This window comes from Podarcis raffonei, chromosome 1, assembly GCF_027172205.1.
Source record: "Podarcis raffonei isolate rPodRaf1 chromosome 1, rPodRaf1.pri, whole genome shotgun sequence".
NCBI lineage: Eukaryota > Metazoa > Chordata > Lepidosauria > Squamata > Lacertidae > Podarcis > Podarcis raffonei.
The window spans coordinates 27,523,048-27,542,709 of NC_070602.1; the positions used below are offsets into that span (position 1 = coordinate 27,523,048).

The 19,662-nt window shown below is 42.5% G+C and overlaps 1 protein-coding gene across 2 annotated transcripts in view; it reads right to left on the bottom strand.

Annotated features, from left to right (window-relative positions):
- The window catches only part of TSHR (thyroid stimulating hormone receptor), a 58,795-nt gene extending 39,349 nt beyond the window's left edge, over positions 1-19,446 (bottom strand). The window contains exons 1-2 of one of the 2 annotated variants that reach the window (XM_053377821.1): positions 19,260-19,446; positions 15,334-15,656 (exon numbers count right to left, since the gene is read on the bottom strand). In XM_053377821.1, the coding sequence (XP_053233796.1) occupies positions 15,334-15,509 (176 nt within the window). In that variant the 5' untranslated portion in view covers positions 15,510-15,656; positions 19,260-19,446. Of the gene's footprint in view, positions 1-15,333; positions 15,657-19,042 lie in introns of both variants that reach the window. The other variant, XM_053377810.1, reaches the window with a different exon arrangement.
- Positions 19,447-19,662: the final 216 nt, after the last annotated feature.

The following is a 19,662-nucleotide window of genomic DNA, read 5'->3' on the forward strand; positions in this document are numbered from 1 at the left end:
GCTTGGGCACCCAGGGAGTTGGCACCTATGTAGGGGAGTTGCTCCACCCCCTTGATCATTTTGGTTGTCCTTTTCTGAACCTTTTTCAACTTGTTTTGCAGCTTGGAGACCAGAACTGTACATAATATTCCAAATGCAGCTGCACTGCAGATCTGTATAACAGCGTCAAGATATTGGATTCCTAATGACCCCAGCTTGCCGTTTACCTTTTTCACAGCTGCTGAACACTGGGTCAATGTCTGCCTCAGGCCAATCTACTATGACTGCAAGGTCTCAATCCTGGTCAGCCACCACCAGTTCAGACCCCATGAGCATATATGTGAAATTAAGGGGTGGGGGTGTGTGCCATGACACGAACTTTATGATGCATGCATCCATGCATGCATGCAAAAAAAAAAGCAATTTTCAGTTATTTTTTGTATATTTACTAGTGTGCATCAGTCATACAGAGAGATAGAAGAATGCAAATGAGCTGGAGGAGTTGAAACCAAATTGAATTGAATTGAAATTAATTTAAAAAATTCTTTTGTTGAAACCAGAATTCAAAAATGGGACACCGATGAGAGCAACCGCAGAGAAGAACCAGCGAAATATTAAAGTAGTGGAACAAGTGAAATATTCTAATTCATAGTCATACGTAGATTAAAAAAATTATAAAGGCTGTCCCTGTAATTGCAACACTGCAGCATCAACAATACCTCTGAACATATACACACAACAAAACCTAGCCCAGCAGGTATTCTCAATGATTTATTAGGAAACCTGCCTACAAGAATATCCTCAGTCTGGAAGAATGGTGATGTGAATCCACTCAAAATTCATCTTATAAAAACATAATAGTTGGTATTCGGTCATCTAAATATTGACATAATTTTCTATTTTGGGTGTATGTTTTTAAAACTATGTATGTTATATTTTGTTCTCTTCCTTAGCTTCTTCAAACTTTTTTGGAAAGACAGGGGACATAAATGTTTCAAATGAATGAATAAAAATGAATAGGTTTGACATAAATGTAACTAGGCAAATCGCTTGCAAATCTTTGCAAGGGAGGCTTTGCTTAAAATATTTGCTAGCCATACCTTTCTGCACTAACATAGTTCATGAACAGAAATGCTCATTCATGAAGAATTCATGCAAATATTCCCACCCACTTGAAATATTTCCTCTCCTCCACTAACATCATTACCAGATTATCTCAATTAGAGTAAGTTCATACTGCACTGTATACAAAACTTTAGAAATGAATAGTGACTAAGAGTTGCTCAACAAGTTGACTTATTTTTTGGTCTTTATATTACTACATATTTCAATTCTTCATAAAATTTACCTAGGCTGAGTATACACACCATACGTTTAAAGCATATTCAAAGCACACATCCCCCACCCCCAAATCCTAGAAACTGTAGTTTGTTAGGAATTATAACTATGTGAGGAGCAAACTACAATTCCCATAATTCTTTTTTTGGGGGGGGTATACAGTTTTTTACTGCAATCCTGCGAGTAAGCCCTACTGAATTCAGCAGGAATATCTTGAGTCAACATGCATAGAATTAGGTTGCCTATTTTCTTATTTCAAGATAAATATTTCTTCTTTTCAAAATATATTCCCATTGTTTTGCAAGTTCATTTACAGACAGTGCCACTTAACATTTCTGCCAGCATTGTTTCGATCTGACCAGGATTCCATATTCTACTGTCCTCTGAGATACAGGGAAAACAAACCAAGATTGCTGTTTACTAGTGCCCAAAGGATTCCACCTTCCTGGTGGAATTTCTGCTTAACTAGCCACCACCTGAGATTCCAACTCAACTCTAGTTTCGTGCCCTTTCTTCACTTTTTAATTAGATGATTCCATCCAATCCAAGAGAAGTTACCACTTTGGAACTAAATAAATAGTCTGCAATTCAGGAAACACACTTTTATATATTAAAAAGTTATTTTCATTAATATAAATTATATGTTATTTTCACTGTATCTTTGTGCACAATTTTTTGCTGGAAAACTGTATCACAAAATTTGGAAACACTTAGTATGTTTAGCCTGGAAAAGAGGAGACTGAGAGGAGAGAAGATAGCCATCTTCAACTATATTAAGGGCTTGTGCGGGTAGGACTCGGGGCAGTGGCTTCAAGTTGCTAGAAAGGAGATTCTGACTAAACATGTGGCATTAAGAGCTGTTCAGAGTGGAACAGACTCCCACGAGACGTGGTGGACTCTCCTTCCTTGGAGGTTTTTAAGCAGAGGTTGGGTGACCATCTGTCATGGATGCTTTAGCTGAGATTCTTGCATTGTAGGGGGGTGGACTAGGGAACCCATGGGGTCCCTTCCAACTCTAAGATTCTATAATTCTGATTCCATGATCACATATAGAGTACACTGCTGCTTTTGCAGCAGATTCAGAAGCCTGCTGCCATCTACTGTCTAGATTCAGTAGCACAGTAAAAAGGGATCCGTACCTTCCTTCTACAGTGGTACCTCGGGTTAAGAACTTAATTCGTTCCGGAGGATCCTTCTTAACCTGAAACTGTTCTTAACCTGAAGCACCACTTTAGCTAATGGGGCCTCCTGCTGCCAGAGCACGAGTTCTGTTCTCATTCTGAAGCAAAGTTCTTAACCTGAGGTACTATTTCTGGGTTAGCGGAGTCTGTAACCTGAAGTGTCTGTAACCTGAAGCGTCTGTAACCCAAGGTACCACTGTACCGTTGTGCAAATCCTTTCCCATCCTCAATGAAAGCAGGGGGTATTTTTCAGTTGTTTTCAGGTGTGGAAGGAAGATTCGTCATTTTGTCATTACCTGAATAAAATTACAAGGTGTGCTTAAAAACAAACAAACACGTTTTCAAGCATAGATTTATGCCACCCTCAGGCACCTCTGTGGCTTTCCTCTTCCTAGAATGTCTATGGAAGAATGCCCAAAGTGGGGGCAGCCAGGGAGGCTGCCTACAGAGCACCTAAGAACTGCACGATGACTTCAAAAATAAATAAATGAAAAGGAAGGGAGATTGTTAGCCGCTTTGAGACTCCTTAAGGTAGTGATAAAGCGGGATATCAAATCCAAACTTTTCTTCTTCTTCTGTTAACTTTTTTTTTAAAGAACATTGCAATACTCTCAGGCACTCTGAAGACAGCATCTCGAGCTGTCCACAAAGTCCTACTGTGGGCATTATAGCTATGTCTGCCCACCTACCTGCCTAGCTAATCTCATGGTATTATGGGACAAAAAACATGGCTTCCGAGGCCAGTCATAAAAGGCTGGGCAGGGTCATCTGGGAGAAGGCAGTTTCTGAGATGATCTGGTCCTTATTAGGCTTCTGAAAGATCAATGCCAGCACTTCGTCTCGAGTCCAGAAACAATTGGGCAGCCAATGCAAACAGAGCAAGATCGGTGTTGTATTCTCCAATTTTATATGGCCCCAGCATTTTATTTATTTAAACAATTTATATATTGCTTAACTACAATAATCAATAAGTGGTGTGTACAAGAATACAGTAGAAATAGGTTAAAACTATAAAATCAGACTTTAATTAAAATGCTTGCTCGAATTATTATTTTTTAAAAAAGGTTCTTCAGCAGGTGCTGGAAGCTCAACAGGAAGGGGCCAATCCAACTTCAATTAGAGGGGAGTTCCATAAAACACACCCCACAAAACTGAACAAATAGCTCCTGGTAGATATAAGCCATGCATCTGAGCATTGGGGTCCCACTCCCTCCCTCTGAAGACATAAGTGATTTTTCAGCTTTTGAACTTTCTTTATTTAGACGAATTCTCCCCCCCCCCATGCCTCTTCAACCAACAGCTTCACAGAGTGAATTACAGGGTTAAAAAACCAACACATCCCACAAATCCAACATTCTCTTGATCCGTGACCTCTTTTTCAGCCTGTGAGAAATAAACCAAACTATATTAACCTTCTTTGCATAGCCACTCTGACTTGGCACAATTCCTCACATAATTCTGGCAAAATATCGGGGTTGCCCTCTTTCGTTGCACTTAAATCTGATTTAATGGTGTAATTTGCCTGGCTTTTATTTTTCATACACTGTTATGTTTTACAAAGGCCATTTTATGGAAAAAAAATGCAAGTTGAATGAACAAGATACAATGGAATGAATTTCAAAACGGGTCATATTTGAAAATTAGCACTGGGGGAGAATACCTGGCTACATTCCTCTGTTTGTTTTTTTAGAATCAGCATTTTTGTTTTTAGTTCACAACCAAATTGGCGAAAGGTTGGACTGGCTGCTTCTTGCTCAGTTTAAATTGGCTGGCCCTGAAACCTTTAATTCATGACATCTGTTTGCAGTAAGGTTGTCACTAGGAATGCCATACGTCCAATTTGGGGGTTTCCCTAAAAAAAGAAGCCTCAACAATTTTGGGCTGTCCTAGTTTTTACTTTTTGACATATGGCAACCCTAGTTGCCACCTCTATTTACAACAGGGCTCCATTAGCTTTCAGCTGGTTCTCAGTGATGCAGTATTTCTTCACTCTATAGCAGAAGTGGGACCAGGGTTGGCTCTAGCCTAAATAGCACCCTGAGGGAGAAGTACCTTCAGCACCTCTCCCACTCCCACAGTGAGCTTTGCAGGACCACCCAGAGGACTTATGGGGCTTGGTGCAGGTGTGATGTTGGGGACCCGGCTGCTACGCTCTACAACAGAGCTTTACAAACTTTTCATGTTGGTGGTGCACTTTCAGACATGCAGCATTTGCGACACAGTAGTCCAGTTAAACTTACCCCTTTCCAGTCCTGGTAGAGGCATGGGGAACATTCATGCGACACACCTACACATTGCAGCTGACACACTCACATGTCGCGATGCACAGTTTGGAAAGCTCTGCTCTCCCACACATACATGTCAAAAGCTGAGAATTACTGCATGCACAACTACTAATTCTTGCCTGCAGCTCCTACTTGCCCAGGGATCAAGCAGAATGAGAGATGTGCACCACTTTTTGCCTTACATGGGGATAAGGAAATAGGGATCCAGTGTGGCACTTCTCCTGAGTACCATCTCTTCCTGGGGCTCAGTCTCACAGGTCTTCTGGTTGTGGCTTGCTGCTGGCCTTCTCCACCGCTCAGGAAGGATGGATTCCTCCTTTAAGGTCTGGCCAGTCTCACACCATTCCTATGCCTTTTCCTATGGTTAAATGCTACAGAGGATTACTCTCCACTGGCACCTTGCCCGGAAATCTTAAGTGGCATTCGCCCACCACTAGTGACCAATTGCATGCGCAGGAATTGAGGCAGGGGGCTGCATACTCTGCCCCCTGAGCTCTAACGCTCTTTCCTCAGCTACAAGAATAGTGGTGCAGTCTTAAAGGGGCAATATCAACATATATTGTATTGTTTTAATTATTTATTACAGTGGTGCCTCGCAAGACGAAATTAATTCGTTCCGCAAGTTTTTTCTTCTTGCGAGTTTTTCGTCTTGCGAAGCACCGTTTCCCATAGGAATGCATTGAAAATCAATCAATGCGTTCCTATGGAAACCGCCTTCAGACCAGGTCCGGGGACAGTCTGTCCCCCGACCTCTTCTGAAGGCTGGGGGGGGGGGAACAAGGGCTTTTCTTCCCACCGCCAGCCTTCAGAAGGCTGTTCTGAAGGCTGGCGGTGGGAAGAAAAGCCCTTCTCCCCACCTCCCACCCCGCAAGCTCCGGGGACAGGAGGGCTTTCCTCCCGACCGCCAGCATTTTAAAAGCCCCCAGGACAGCGGAGACTTCTCCGCTGTCCCGGGGAGATTTTAAAATGCTGGTGGGCGGCAGCGAAACCTTCGCTGCCGACCCCCAGCATTTTAAAAGCCCCGGGACAGCGGAGACTTCTTCTGAAGGACCTCTTCTGAAGGCTGGCGGTGGGCGAAAGTCTTTGCTCCTGATGGCCAGCATTTTAAAAGCGGTCCGGGATAGCGGGAAAGCCCTGCTATCCCGGACCGCTTTTAAAATGCTGGCGGTGGGGAGCAAAGCCTTTCGGCCCCCGCCGGCCTTCCTGGACCTCTTCTGAAGGCCGGCGGGGGGTGAAAGGCTTTGCTCCCCACCGCCAGCATTTAAAAGAGGTCCCCGGAGATTTCCCTATGGGCTTTCTTCTTGCGAAGCAAGCCCATAGGGAAATTCGTCTTGTGGAACGACTCAAAAACGGAAAACTCTTTCGTCTTGCAAGTTTTTCGTTTTGCGAGGCGTTCGTCTTGCGAGGCACCACTGTAATTGAATTTGTATACTGCCCTATACCCATAGATCTGAAGGCTGTTCACAACAACAACAACAACAACATAATAATTTATTATTTAAACCCCGCCCATCTGGCTGGGCTTCTCTAGCCACTCTGGGCGGCCTCCAACCAAATATTAAAACACAGTAATACTTCATACATTAAACGCTTCCCTAAACAGATAATACATAATAAAAACACATAATACAAAAATACAAAATAAGAACAAAGAAAATGCAATAATCCTCCCTTCCACAACACATTTAAAAGGGCATTGGATGTCAATCAGCCAAAGGCCTGATTAAAGAGGAACATTTTGGCCTAGCGCTCATGTCTCTCCCATGTGCCCAAGGCTTCCTTTAACTGTACAGTGGTACCTTGGTTTACAACCATAATCCGTTCCGGAGGTCTGGTTCTAAACCAAAACACATTGTAACTCAAGGCACGCTTTCGCCAATGGGACCTCCCCTGCAAAATGGGTTGTAATCCAAAAAAAGGGACACACACTTCCGGGTTTGATGTGGTTGTAATCCTGTAGCACCCTGCTTGTGGTTAACGCTTAGCTGGAATGAAATATTCAACGCAGCAATAGAGAAATTAAAATAATAATTTATTTGTCAGACAAATAAATGAGAGACACAGTGGTATATGGTTACCAAAGCTCTGCCCACTCCAGCCCTGATGGCCAGCACTTATATTTCCTCAGCCCAGCCCCCTTGCTCCTCCTTTGGCTGCCTCTGTCCAATCAGCCTGGTTGAAATTCCTATTGGCTGTTTGCTAGAACCAATCATAAAAGATACACCCATTTCCTATTACCTTTTATGGGAGACAAAGAGCTATATTTCCTTCTATCCATAAATGGCAAATAAGTAGTCATATATCTTACATTTACCTCGACAAGGCACCTTAATTAACATTTCACCTTTTGCCCTATTGCCCTATTCACTGCAAAACAGATGGCTAAAACAGATGGTGCATGGTTTTTTAATTTTTATCTTAAAGAGATCTTGGGTTCACCTTCTCACACACCATCTATGAAATAAGAATCTAACATAAGAATCTAACATTTCTTACTTTCTAAATCCTTTGCATAATTACATTTAAGCCAATATATTTCATGCATAACATATATAGATTTTTAGAAGCAAAGGCCTTTTAAAAGTAAAAAAAAAGAACTTAGTAAAAGCTAAGTTCTCTTAAGTTCTCTGAAGCTTCAAAGCAGCTTCAGAGAGAAGCCTCTTTCCCTAGCCAGCTGCTGTTTCTATTAGCTCTTGCCCTTTTAACCTGTGGCTCAAGTCTCTAATGGGAGGCACAATAATTCTTACTATTTATCAACTCTTAATTGTGTTTTTGCAGCTTGATTGTATTCTGTAATTTGTATGGTCAGTGCTCCCAGCCTGTAATTTCCTTTTACAACCCTGAAATACTGCTATAGATCAGTGGGGCCCTTGAACAGGAAGATAAACAGCTGCCAGCTGCTTTATGCCTGGCATGAGAGATACAAACATTTGCAAATATATTTTTTAAGCTCATTTTAAAATACAGATCTTGATCAGATGCCTCATAATACAGATCTTGATCAGATGCCTCAATCCAAAGCGAGGTACCACTGTACTTTTAATTTGTGTTTTGTTTCGTAGCAGCTTTTAGCTTTGGGTATGCATTCTTTTTTCAAAACGTCCATTTTTATCTTTTCAAAACAATAAAGAATAGCTATCGATAAAACATGTATTCCGGCTGACCTCTCACAGTTTATGTCATTTATATAGTAGTGTTTATAGCGGTGGCAGAGAAAGGGGGGCAGTGGGTGTGGTCCACCCTGGGTGCCATCTGTGAGGGGGGTGACAAATTCCCCCTGGGCCGCTCCGATTGCCCCCCTGGGCGGCCCACCCCACCCCTGTGGATGTGCATGTGCACCGCTCCGGGTGCCCGAGCGGCTAGCTACGCCGCTGGTTTATAGTATTCAAAGTAATGTTGCCTCAAAGTAAAGCTCCACTCCGCTGATTCTTACTTAGCACAAATGACATCAAAGCAGAAACCGAAAAAGAAACGTACTTCAAAGCAAGTTGAAGATCACTTTTTTAGCAGTTAGTAACCAAACAACCTGCAGAACCTTGCAAAGAAAGGTTGCAGGCAACTGCTTTTTACCACCACAGCTCAATGCAGACAGTATAAACTGAAGCGGGGGAGAAAATAGCCACTGAGCGCAGCTTGGCACCCGCCTCAACTTGCGGCCCCAAACTCATGGGAACTCAGAAGAAGATACAGAAGAAAATGGGGAAAGCTGTATCTGTCTTTCATTCACCTCAAGTGTGGAAAAGGAGGTGACAGGTCTCTATGAAACTCAGGTCCAGGCATAGATAGAACATGGGAACATAGAAAGCTTCTTTGCATTGAGTCCATCTGCCTCATGATAGTATTGTCTATGCTTAATGATAGCAGCTTTTTAGAGTTTTAAACAGGGGTCTGAAGATGGGACCTTCTGCACACAGAACTCTTGTAAATACAGCCCTTTGCCATGTCCTGTATCAAATCACGTGTGTGTGTGTGTGTTTTCATCAGAAAGCTCCACACAGGTGCTTACATATAACTTCTGAGAAAATATTGCAGTATTCACAGTCTGCTGATCTCCCAAGCACCTACCACGACCTTGTGCAGAACAACAAGAGGTTTATTTTGCTCCAGTTTCTTAGTTACACATTGTGAAGTGTAACTAAGGGTAGGGGCAGAGAGACCTAGATTTAGATTCAAATAAATGAAAGGGGAAAAAATAATCATAGAATTGTAGAGTTAACCCCAAGGGTCATTGAGTCTGACCCCGTGCAATGCAGGAATCTCAGCTAAAGCATCCATGACAGATGACCATCCAACCTCTGCTTAAAAACCTCCAAGGAACAAGAGCCCACAGCCTCCTGAGTGACTCTGTTCCACTGTCGGACAGCTCTTAGTGTCAAAAAGCTCATCCCAATGTTTAGTCGGAATGTCCTTTCTTGTAACTTGAATTCCTTGGTTTGGGTCCTACTCTCCAGAGCAGGAGAAAACAAGCTTCTAGAACAGGAGAAAACAAATCTTGGTATCAATACATTTTGGAAAGATTACTGAAGCTGTTTGAACATCCCCCCTCACACGTTCCCCATTGTGGGAGGAAGGAGGGCAGGAATGGCATGGGCAAATCTACCAATTTTGGTTTCTCCCTATTCCTCATTTTTCCTGTTTTACATTCAGTTCTCCACATTTCCACATCTGTTTGCAAATGTGGTATTATTATTATTATTGGTGTATGGTCCAATTATTCCATTTGAAGCTCTCAAGTTCTCATGCCTCAGCCTCATTATACCATCGATACTGTCCTTGACATCCACATTTGAAGTCACCCGTTGTAGTATGTGAGAGTTCCTCACATAGTAAATACTGCAGTCACAGATAAAATACTTGTCCATCCCATGTAAAGAGATACAGTGGGACACTGGTGTCAGTAACTGTTTGTTGTGCTGTATTAGTCAAGGCCTCTGATCATGCAAGGGCAAAAAAATCCCCCATTGTTGGTTTCTCTCCAGCTGGTGCAAGAGGACTCAAATAAGCATAGGAAATTTCCCATTTCTGTGGGGATTACATTGCAGGTCAAAACGTGTGTCAGTGGGGCACGCATAAACTCACCCTGCCTCATTATGCCCCTGCCCCACGCCCTTTCCTCCTTCTTCCAGGTCCAAAAGGACCTGTGTGTTGGTGGTAGTGCATCAGTTGGAACACGCCTAAAATGGTCACTGCCTGTATTCCATCTTTATCCAGCTGACACATCAATAATAGAATTGTGTTTGTTTTTTGGGTGAGTTTATATTTTAATTTTTATTTGGTTCTCTTTTTTCTTTTACCTTATTTCTTACGTGTTATTGAATTATGTTTCTGATTAATTAAGGAAAAAGTTTTTTTAAAAATAAATATATATTAGAATTTTACTGTTGTACATTTCCCTCCTTTCCTCAAATGAGCTCTGGGTGAAATATGTGGTCCTTACATTTTATTCTCACAGCAACCCTTTGAGATAGGCAAAGCTAGGAGATCGTTCCTAACCCAGGTTTACCCAATGAGCTTCATGGGCGAATGGGCATTTGAACCCAGGCCTACCATGTCCTGGTCCAATGCTCTTAACCACTGCACCTCACTGCCTCCCTATTGCTGGACACCCAAGGCTTATAAGGATTCAAAGTGACTCTTCTCCCACACCTGAGTTACTTGTAGAGGGGCTCACAAAACATCCCAGAGTAATCCTGCTATTTAGTTGTAAACATTTTTCCCAGTATGTGTAGGCAAAGCTCTGGGCATTTATGATGATTAATTTCAGAAGGGGGCAAAAAAGCCTTATGAAGGCTAAGAAAAGCAAAAAAATAATTAGGATCGTAACTAGATGGATTTTGAGGCCACCTATGCAGTCAGCCATACAAGAGAGCACATGGCTGAGATCCAACTGCAGCTGAAAACAGTGCTTTCAAAAGTCATCCTGACCCAGCTCTGTGTAATTTTATGTAAGATAAGCTAAACCTAAGCTCTGTTTTCAGATGTTGAGGAAGGAATTTCTACTTCATTTGCCTCTAATTCCTCATTCAATGACTGGCTGCCAAAGAGCTTTATGGTAGCATCACTAGCGCAGATATTCATAACTACTCGGAAGTACCAATCCCAACAAATGAGACCCTTTCTGATTGCATATCGGTACTTCACAGCTGCACCCCAACCTGTTTGTTTCCTGTTTGTTGCAATGGAAGCTGTAATTGCTTTAACTTTAACAAAATGAAACCCTTGATCCTGTCTGAGGACAAGGTATAAACAAGTGTACTATTCAGCTATATCATCAGCTGGACTGAAAGGACATAGGATTTCCAGAGAAGTACATAATAGAGATTAATGCTCTTACTGGCCTTAAAAAACCAAACACAAATTCACCCATTACCATGGCTACACAATGGGTACCACTTGGCAAGTAGATGGAGCTAATGGTTGTGTTAGGAAGAAGTGGCACTGAGATACACTGCAAAGGGGACAAAATTTATGGTCCAAACGAATGTTTGGGTGGGTACAGGTTCAAACATCTATTCCTAAACTCCAAAATGACTTGTCATGCGGAATCATTTAACAACTGTGAGATTAAACGACAGCTACCACCTATGTTGGCACTTACGATAGCAAGATAAAATGACAAACAATTTCAAACTATGTTAAGTCCCTCTTTATTTTGAAAAAAACATCGTTTTATCTAACATAAGTCAACATGGTCGGATATTTACATAGCACAGCCAAATCACTTCTCAGCATCAAATGCTAGGTGTTAAAAGTCCATGAAACAGCAGCTCAGGTTAATTCAGAATTCCAGCAGGAGAAAAGCAGTTATGACGTCCTGACATTAAAGAAACTTCAAGTGCCCCATGTTGGAGGCCCCTGCCTAGACACCTAATAGGTAGCAGTGAATCTGAGTTAAAGTGGACTTTCACAGTATGCTTAACTTGTTTATGTGTAAGTAAAGCACATATCACCAAATTGTGGTGAGCCTCTGGTGATCTCATTCCAAAGAAAGCAGAACCCATGCCCTTGGAGTTCTCATTGCTTACATAATTTGGGAAGAGTTTAATGCAAAGGCATAAGATATTTGCTAAGGCTCACACAAACATTGTGAAGCACAATGTGCAACATTAGGTTTGCAACTGGCCATTTTCAACAGTAATACAAACACTATGTAAATCAGTAGAGCAGCATATTCAGCATAAACTAGTACTAAGTGAAACATAACAGCAGATCCACTTAAACAAGATTCAAATAAGTAACAAAAGAATTTCATATACTTAGAGCTGATGGTGATAATCAGTGTAATGGCTAGATAATTTTGGTCTGCCATCTCGATTCAAAATGGCAGCTGGCAACCAAACGTTGACAAAGACTGTCACCTCCACCTCATGAATCCTTGTGCACAGTTTGGCAATGATATCTCAAGAAGGGGCCGAACCTATTCCAAAAAAACAGGCAAAAGTCACCACAAAGTGACATTTCAGTTCACCATCGGGATTCAAAAGGGTGCCTGGCATTCAAACACTGACAACGACCACTGCCCCTACCTTGGAAGCTCTTGTACTGAGTTTGGCAATGATATCTTGAGAGGCAGCCAAAGCCACAGAGAACAGATGGACAGACAAACCACTTTCCAAAATACATAATATAAATAATAAATTTATTTTTGCATCTCCATCCCTGCTGCACTTACGGGTAATTTGTCATCATTTTCATGATGCATCACTCAAAAATACATTGGGAGTGGAAGGCTAATCTGGAATGATTATAAAAAACTGTAGACAAACTCTTCAACCCTTTCTGGGGCAATTATAAGCAACTTGAAAAAGAAACTAATTAGTGCTGGAGTTTTCGGCGGTAAAGTACATCTCCCTCCATTCCTAAGCTTTATTGTTGCTTAAAAAACTGCTTCACAGGCCCTGGAGTCTGAGCAGACACAATAAGCAGAACTTGAATGGTCAGCTGTTTAAAATGTTTTAGAAAAGATTCATTATGGTAGAATTGAAAGAACATGGCAAAAAAAAGCTAAAATAAAAAAGCTAAGTATATAATGTAAAAGCACTATCCTGTTTCTAGTCCTGTTCATCAACATCTTCATACACTTGCTTTTAGAAAAAACAAAGCTGTGTTCCAAACTTAAAAGTAACAGAACATAAAGATACTTTTAGTAACCATCAGCTCTTAGGTCACTACACAGCCCAATGCAGGGAATCAATCATATTACCAATCTGAAGGTCATCATTATCAGAAACTTTAAAAAGCAATTACCTCTTTGGAAAAAGTTAATAATTCCCTAGTGTAATGACAAACTATGGCTAGTTATTTCAAACAAAAACTGAAGCAAACCTCAGGCTCACATGTTCCTCCCTCCCTTTCTTCCTAGTCTGCAAACAAGGGGGGGGGGGAGAGATTTATTTAATTTATAAATTGTCTTCCACTTGAGTCTTACGAACATACCATTAAAAATCTAAATAAAATTTTTGAAAGAGCGCCAAAGTCCAACTTTAAGTAAGTTGAAAAACAGCGCTAAGAGCTAAGGGAGAGACCTTTGCATCTTGCAAAGAAAGATGTACAGTGATACCTCGGGTTACAAACGCTTCAGGTTACAAACACTTTGGATTACAAACTCTGCTAACCCGGAAGTAGTACCTCAGGTTGAGAACTTTGCCCCAGGATAAGAACGGAAATCGTGCGCCGGGGGCGCAGCGGCAGCCCCCATTAGCGAAAGTGCACCTCAGGTTAAGAACGGTTTCGGGTTAAAAACAGACCTCCAAAACAAATTAAGTTCATAACCTGAGGTACCACTGTATTCAGAAAGATGTATTCAAAAGAAAAATGTATTCAGTTGTTTCTGGAAGGTAGAAATAACAGGTGCCTGTCAGGTATCGACATTAAAAAGTCACAGCTTTCCACAAAACGGGAGCAGCCACTCTGAAAGCTTTGCTCCTAGTTACTCTGAGATTAAGAACATTACATTCATTGTGTGCAACAAGCCACAATTCCCATTTTGTTTGAATATGAGAAACTGTTTTATTTTACAGTGGTACCTCAGGTTACATACGCTTCAGGTTACATACACTTCAGGTTACAGACTCCGCTAACCCAGAAATAGTGCTTCAGGTTAAGAACTTTGCTTCAGGATGAGAACAGAAATTGTGCTCCCGCGGCGCGCCGGCAGCAGGAGGCCCCATTAGCTAATGTGGTGCTTCAGGTTAAAAACAGTTTCAGGTTAAGTACGGACCTTCCGGAACGAATTAAGTACTTAACCCGAGGTACTACTGTATTTTATTTGCAAAATAGGATATAAAACCAGGGTCTAGTTTGTACAAGCTGCAGTTTCCTATATTCAGACAAGATGACAAACTGTGCTTTGTAGCAAACCATGAATGTAAGCTTCTAATCCCCTCCCACTGTGTGAAAAGAAAGGGAAGGAGGGAGCATGTGAGCCTGAGGCTGCCTGCAGGCCCTTCACATAAATCATGGTTTCTCATTACATCTGAACTGGGTCTCTGTTTAGCGTACTGCAAAATTGCCTTAGTTTCTTGTGGCAACTTAAAGTAGGGGTCCCTAAGTGTTTTTTGAGAGTGCTGTGAGCAGCATCACAAAATGGCTGCCTTGGTGGCATGCATGTTGACAAAATGGCTGCTGTGATGGGAGCGACCAGTCACAAAACACCCACATAGCAGAAGGTGAACTGGTGAGACCGGGATTCAAGTAACATGCCTAAGAATATGAGGAAGGGGTGGGGTCTGAGCCCCAAAACACAAAACCACTCCTTTGAATGCCCAGCCTTCTGCTCCAGCACCAATTTCATAAAATACCATTCCCCTAACCCCCCTCTCTCTTATTTTGTGCTTTGTCAGGTCAACCTTGAACAAAACGTCTTAGTGCTCTTGCTCATTGGTTACCGACAAGCAAAACCCAGGGCCAGAGCGGACATCATTTTCGTAAACCCCACATTTGTTGTGATAATGGGGTTTAAGGACTGTAGGATGCATTCAGGGAAGGGATGGTGGGTTTGACTCTTCAGCTCTTCTGCACTGTGGCAAACACCCTCCTTCTGTCTCAAAACATTCATTCCCAGCCAGACTCACTTCTGGGTTTAGATCTTGACTGTTAGCGTGGCTTGGAAGACTTTTAAAATGACTTATGGAGGGATTTGCACAGGATAATAGCCAATTCCCTTCCACTCAGCAGTTATCTGCTGCACAGAGGCCACCACCCCATACCCTAATTAGCATTACACAGTAAATATGGCATGGGTCCCTCATAACAAATTGTTCTGCTCCCCCAAAGCCACCAGATCAGTACCATGACATGATGGAAGAGAGCTTGACCCTTTCCTCCATGCTGTTTTGCTGCACTCCACAGACCCACCCATACACACATTCAAAAAAGCTGCTTCTTCACACCTGCTATTAGGTGAGACTCAATGAATGGGTCCTGTCAGTGGAATCCCTGTATGAGAAATTCTACATGTGCAATGCGATTTCCTTTCCTCCTCCCCCTGTGCCCCTGAAATAGACTGGGGGTTGGGGTGGGAGAAACATAGGTAAGTCCCATATACTCACAAAGTCTTGGTGCCCCGTGGGAGGTTGGGGATGAAATATATCTCTCTGCAGGTGACTTTGAAGCGGTCCCAATCCGAGCAGTCACAGAGGGACGAAGGGCACATTTCCGTGCCTCTACTTATCAGTCCCGTTTCCAGCAAGAGCAGGAGCTGAAGGAACTCTGGTACCCACAGCATCTTCCTGAGCCTATTGTGGAAACGACTTCATTGCCCTGTGCAGCTCTTCTCCACAGAGAGAGAAGACACGACCACAGTTCCTTTCCTTGGGAACAGAATAGAGGGAATCTGCTGTTTCTTCAGGAAACCACATTCACCTGATGCTCCCTAAAAGGAAATAGGGTGTAATAAGCAAAAGCATAGAAAGATGTTACAGGCAGTAGACAAAGCCCTTTCAACTTCCTCCATGCCAAATCTACCAGGTACTATCCCATCCTTTCCCACCCTCCCATCTCAATCGGTGATCTATTTTATTTTCTTTCTTTTTTACTGCTATGTGGTCCCCACGCGCAGGAAAAAGTTTTCTTCTCAAACAGAAAGTTTGTCTGCAACAAGAAGTGGTACAGCCAGGGCTGGACTTTTGTGGCTGAAGTCCAGCGTCCCACACATAGCCTGTCCCCCTGAAATGAGCACTCAGACAGCAGCAGATGGGAGTGGGAGCGGTGGCATAGCAAACAGGTCCAGTGTCAATACCAGTACAGAGATGGGTGCACTCTGGGGCCCAGCAGGAATGACATTACCCCAACACCCCAATATAGATGTTCATTTCATTATTTTTACTTTCAAAACAGATTATCCTTTTCTACAACAAAAACTGGCTTGCTCCCTAGTCAACGTATGTACCATTAAGGCTGCAGAAGCAAGCATCGTTTATTCCTGTGGGTGCGATGGTACTATAATGTAAAATGCAGAATTGCACGTGCTCAGAGTATTATTATTTTTCAGGACTGGTAAACCTTTTTGGTTTTGGTTCTAACACACAACAGGTAAAGGTAAAGGGACCCCTGACCATTAGGTCCAGTTGTGACCGACTCTGGGGTTGCGGCGCTCATCTTGCTTTATTGGCTGAGGTGTACAGCTTCTGGTGTACAGCTTCTGGGACATGTGGCCAGCATGACTTAAGCCGCTTCTGGCGAAGCAGAGCAGTGCATGGAAACGCCATTTACCTTCCTGCTGGAGCAGTACCTATTTATTTATTTGCACTTTGACGTGCTTTCGAACTGCTAGGTTGGCAGGAGCAGGGACTGAGCAACGGAGCTCACCCCGTTGCGGGGATTTGAACCGCCGACCTTCTGATCAGCAAGTCCTAGGCTCTGTGGTTTAACCCACAGCGCCACCCGCGTCCCTAACACACAACAGAAACAGCTGTAAACTGGAGATAAATTTTAGCTATGTGTGCTTCACGTATGGTCATCTAAAGGGAAGAGGCATAATTTCTTTTTAAGTCCAATGTCTAAACTTACCTAGCTGAACCTTAGGCATGGGCGTAGCCGGGGGGGAAGGGGGGCAGCTGCTCCCCCTAGATCAAGTAGAACAATAGAAATACTTAGCTAACTGACCAGTCATGATGACGCACATGACCATTGGTAAAGGGAAGTTAACCGACCCAGAAAAATCGGCAGACAAAATGCTCTTGTACAGAATTTGCTTCTTTAAACTTTATTACACTGGATATTCTCTCCTCACTTTTCCACCCACAGGCAGATCCCTCTCCCTTCCCCAAACCTGATCTTTATAACAATCTCAAGTCTGCCCCATACATCACTCACTCCATACCCTCTCACTGTAAGTGCCATCTTTCAATATTCTCTCACTTCTCTGCACAACTCTCTTTTCATAGAAGGGATTCGCTTTGTACAAAATAAACAAGAGGCATTTGAGAATTCTAGTATTGTGTTGTCTCAGAAAAAAGAAGTGTTAGTTCTATCATAGATTATATTATTGTGCTAGCTATATAAAGTATGCCTCGCTGTGGGCATTATATATGATCAAGCAGATAAGAACTAGCTACAAGAGCAAATGACCCATGAATTAAATTACTTGCTTTGGATGCAGAAAGGAGTTTGTTCAAATTAAGTAAAATGTAAAAATTTACTATCAGATAGTTCTGAGAATCTAGGGCAAACTAGATTAATTTTAAATTCACCCAAGTTGGCTAAATAGCTTATTATTTGCAAGAAAATCTGTGAAATTTTCAACATTTAAAAAGATGACGAGGGATCTGATTATTCTTCCATTCTTGAGATATGGAAGAATACAAAATGAGATGTTGGACAGAGATCTAAGCTGGTTTGAATGTTCTCAAGTGAGGATATGGTTAGCAAACAATAGATTAAGAGGTGGAAGATTAGTTGTTAATGTAACAAGACACAAACTTTCCAAAATATATAGACTGATAAAACTAAAATATGGACCAAAAGAAGTATATGCACATGACTTTGAGACTTAGATATTCCAGTACTTTTGAAATAATGCATATTTCTAGAAAGAAGGTCACTAATCTTGTTTATACAAATATGAGAGAAATTTATTTTAGACATTGGTGATACAATGGTGTATGCTTCTCAAGAAACTAAGTAAATGAATAACAAGTATATTCCAAGCTGTTGAAAAAGTAAATCTCAAGTGGGTAGACATATTTATTTGTGGTGGATCTATCAGAGGCAAATAATGTTGGCAATATATTTGGAAAAGAGTGGAACAATGTCATTTGAGATTATTCTTCATCAACAAATATTAAGAATAGAAGTCCTCAACATGTGGAAATTACTGACTTCACTTATTGCTTATATGGCTATTGTAGCTTGGATATAATACACTAAGAGTTAGAAATAGGAAAAAACACCTCAAATGATGAATAACTTCCCAAACCTTGGAACCATATGGTGATGTAAAAGTTAATGCCGATGTCATGAAAGGGAGAAAAAGGCTGAACATGCTTAGTCACATGTAGTATTTTTTTTCCAGTATCGCAGTAGGGAACTGAAAACAGATTTTTATAAACAAACGTTCTTGGCGTGTTATAAAACATATAGTGTAACTCTATGCATGCTTACTCAGAAGTAAGTGCCTCTATGTTCAATGGGATTTACTCCCATCCATGTGTGCATAGGATAGTAGACAGTGAGTTATTTATGCAGATTTAGTTTAAGTGAATCACAATTTTAAATAACAAGTAAATTTGACAGGAGTCCCATGACACAGGGCACAGCGGCAGTTATTCTCCCAAAGACTGACTTCCCCAGACAGTAAACCCTCATCCTCTGCCTCCTCAAAAGTTGACATCACTACAGAAAACTCCCAACGGTGTGTTTTGTTTGTATGTTTTGGCAAGGCGTCTCAGGGCACCTTTAACATCGGCATGACCAACGGAAATTCAACAGGTGGAGCTTTCCCTGCCATGGAGATGTAGTCATCTTTTCTGCGGAATCCTCGCTTGCTAAATTCATCTTTTGCACTCAGGAAGAAACCCCCCTCCGTTTGAATCGTCTCCTATCAGATTCACCTCCCATAGATATGAAGGAACCCCTCCCTTAAATCTTCACCTGTTGAATTCATCTTGCGTAAATTATCTCCCCGTTGTATCTTCACGTGTGTGTGTGTGCTACGTATGTGTAAATTTCCCTGTTGGGAGAACCGTCACTTGTCTGAATTCCCCTCCGGCAGTTTTTTTTGGGGGGGCGGGTGGAATCTCCGCTGTCGAATCTCTCTACCTGTTGAATGTCCCATCTTGGCCACGCTGCTGGGAAAGGCATCCAGGAGCCTTACCGCGGACATCCCATGCAATCCCCGGCGCTGCCTCCTGCGGATCTAACAGCAGGCTGCTCCCCTAAGAAGCAACCCGCGGGTGTTCCCACGAGCGCCCGGGGAACCCCCTTCCTTCCCGGGCGCCTAAAGTAGCCCCAACAGAGGGATCGCGCTCCGCCTCACCGGGACTCCAAACCTCGCGCGGACCACGGGCTCCGGCGTCCTCTCCTCCCGTCTGGGCACCGGGCGGCAAGATGCTCAGGAGATCCTTCCCAAGCCCCATCCCATCCCGGCCCCGCCAGCCACTCAAGTGCGGGACCTTTGCAAGAAGTCCGCGACTCCGCGCCGAATCAGAGCATCCCACGCTCCGGAGTTCCGACGGCTTCAGGGCCTGCCCTCCGTTGCCATCTCGTGGCGGCTGCCGGGACTACGCGAAGCAGAAAGCCCCTCTAAAAAGACATACAGGGGGGAAGAAATATGCGCTTCAGCAGCGTATAAGCTAAACAAGCTATATAGCTTAAGGTCCCACTCTCTTGGCCCCCCCCAAAAAAAAATTAAAAGAAAAAAATATGGGTGTACATTTCCA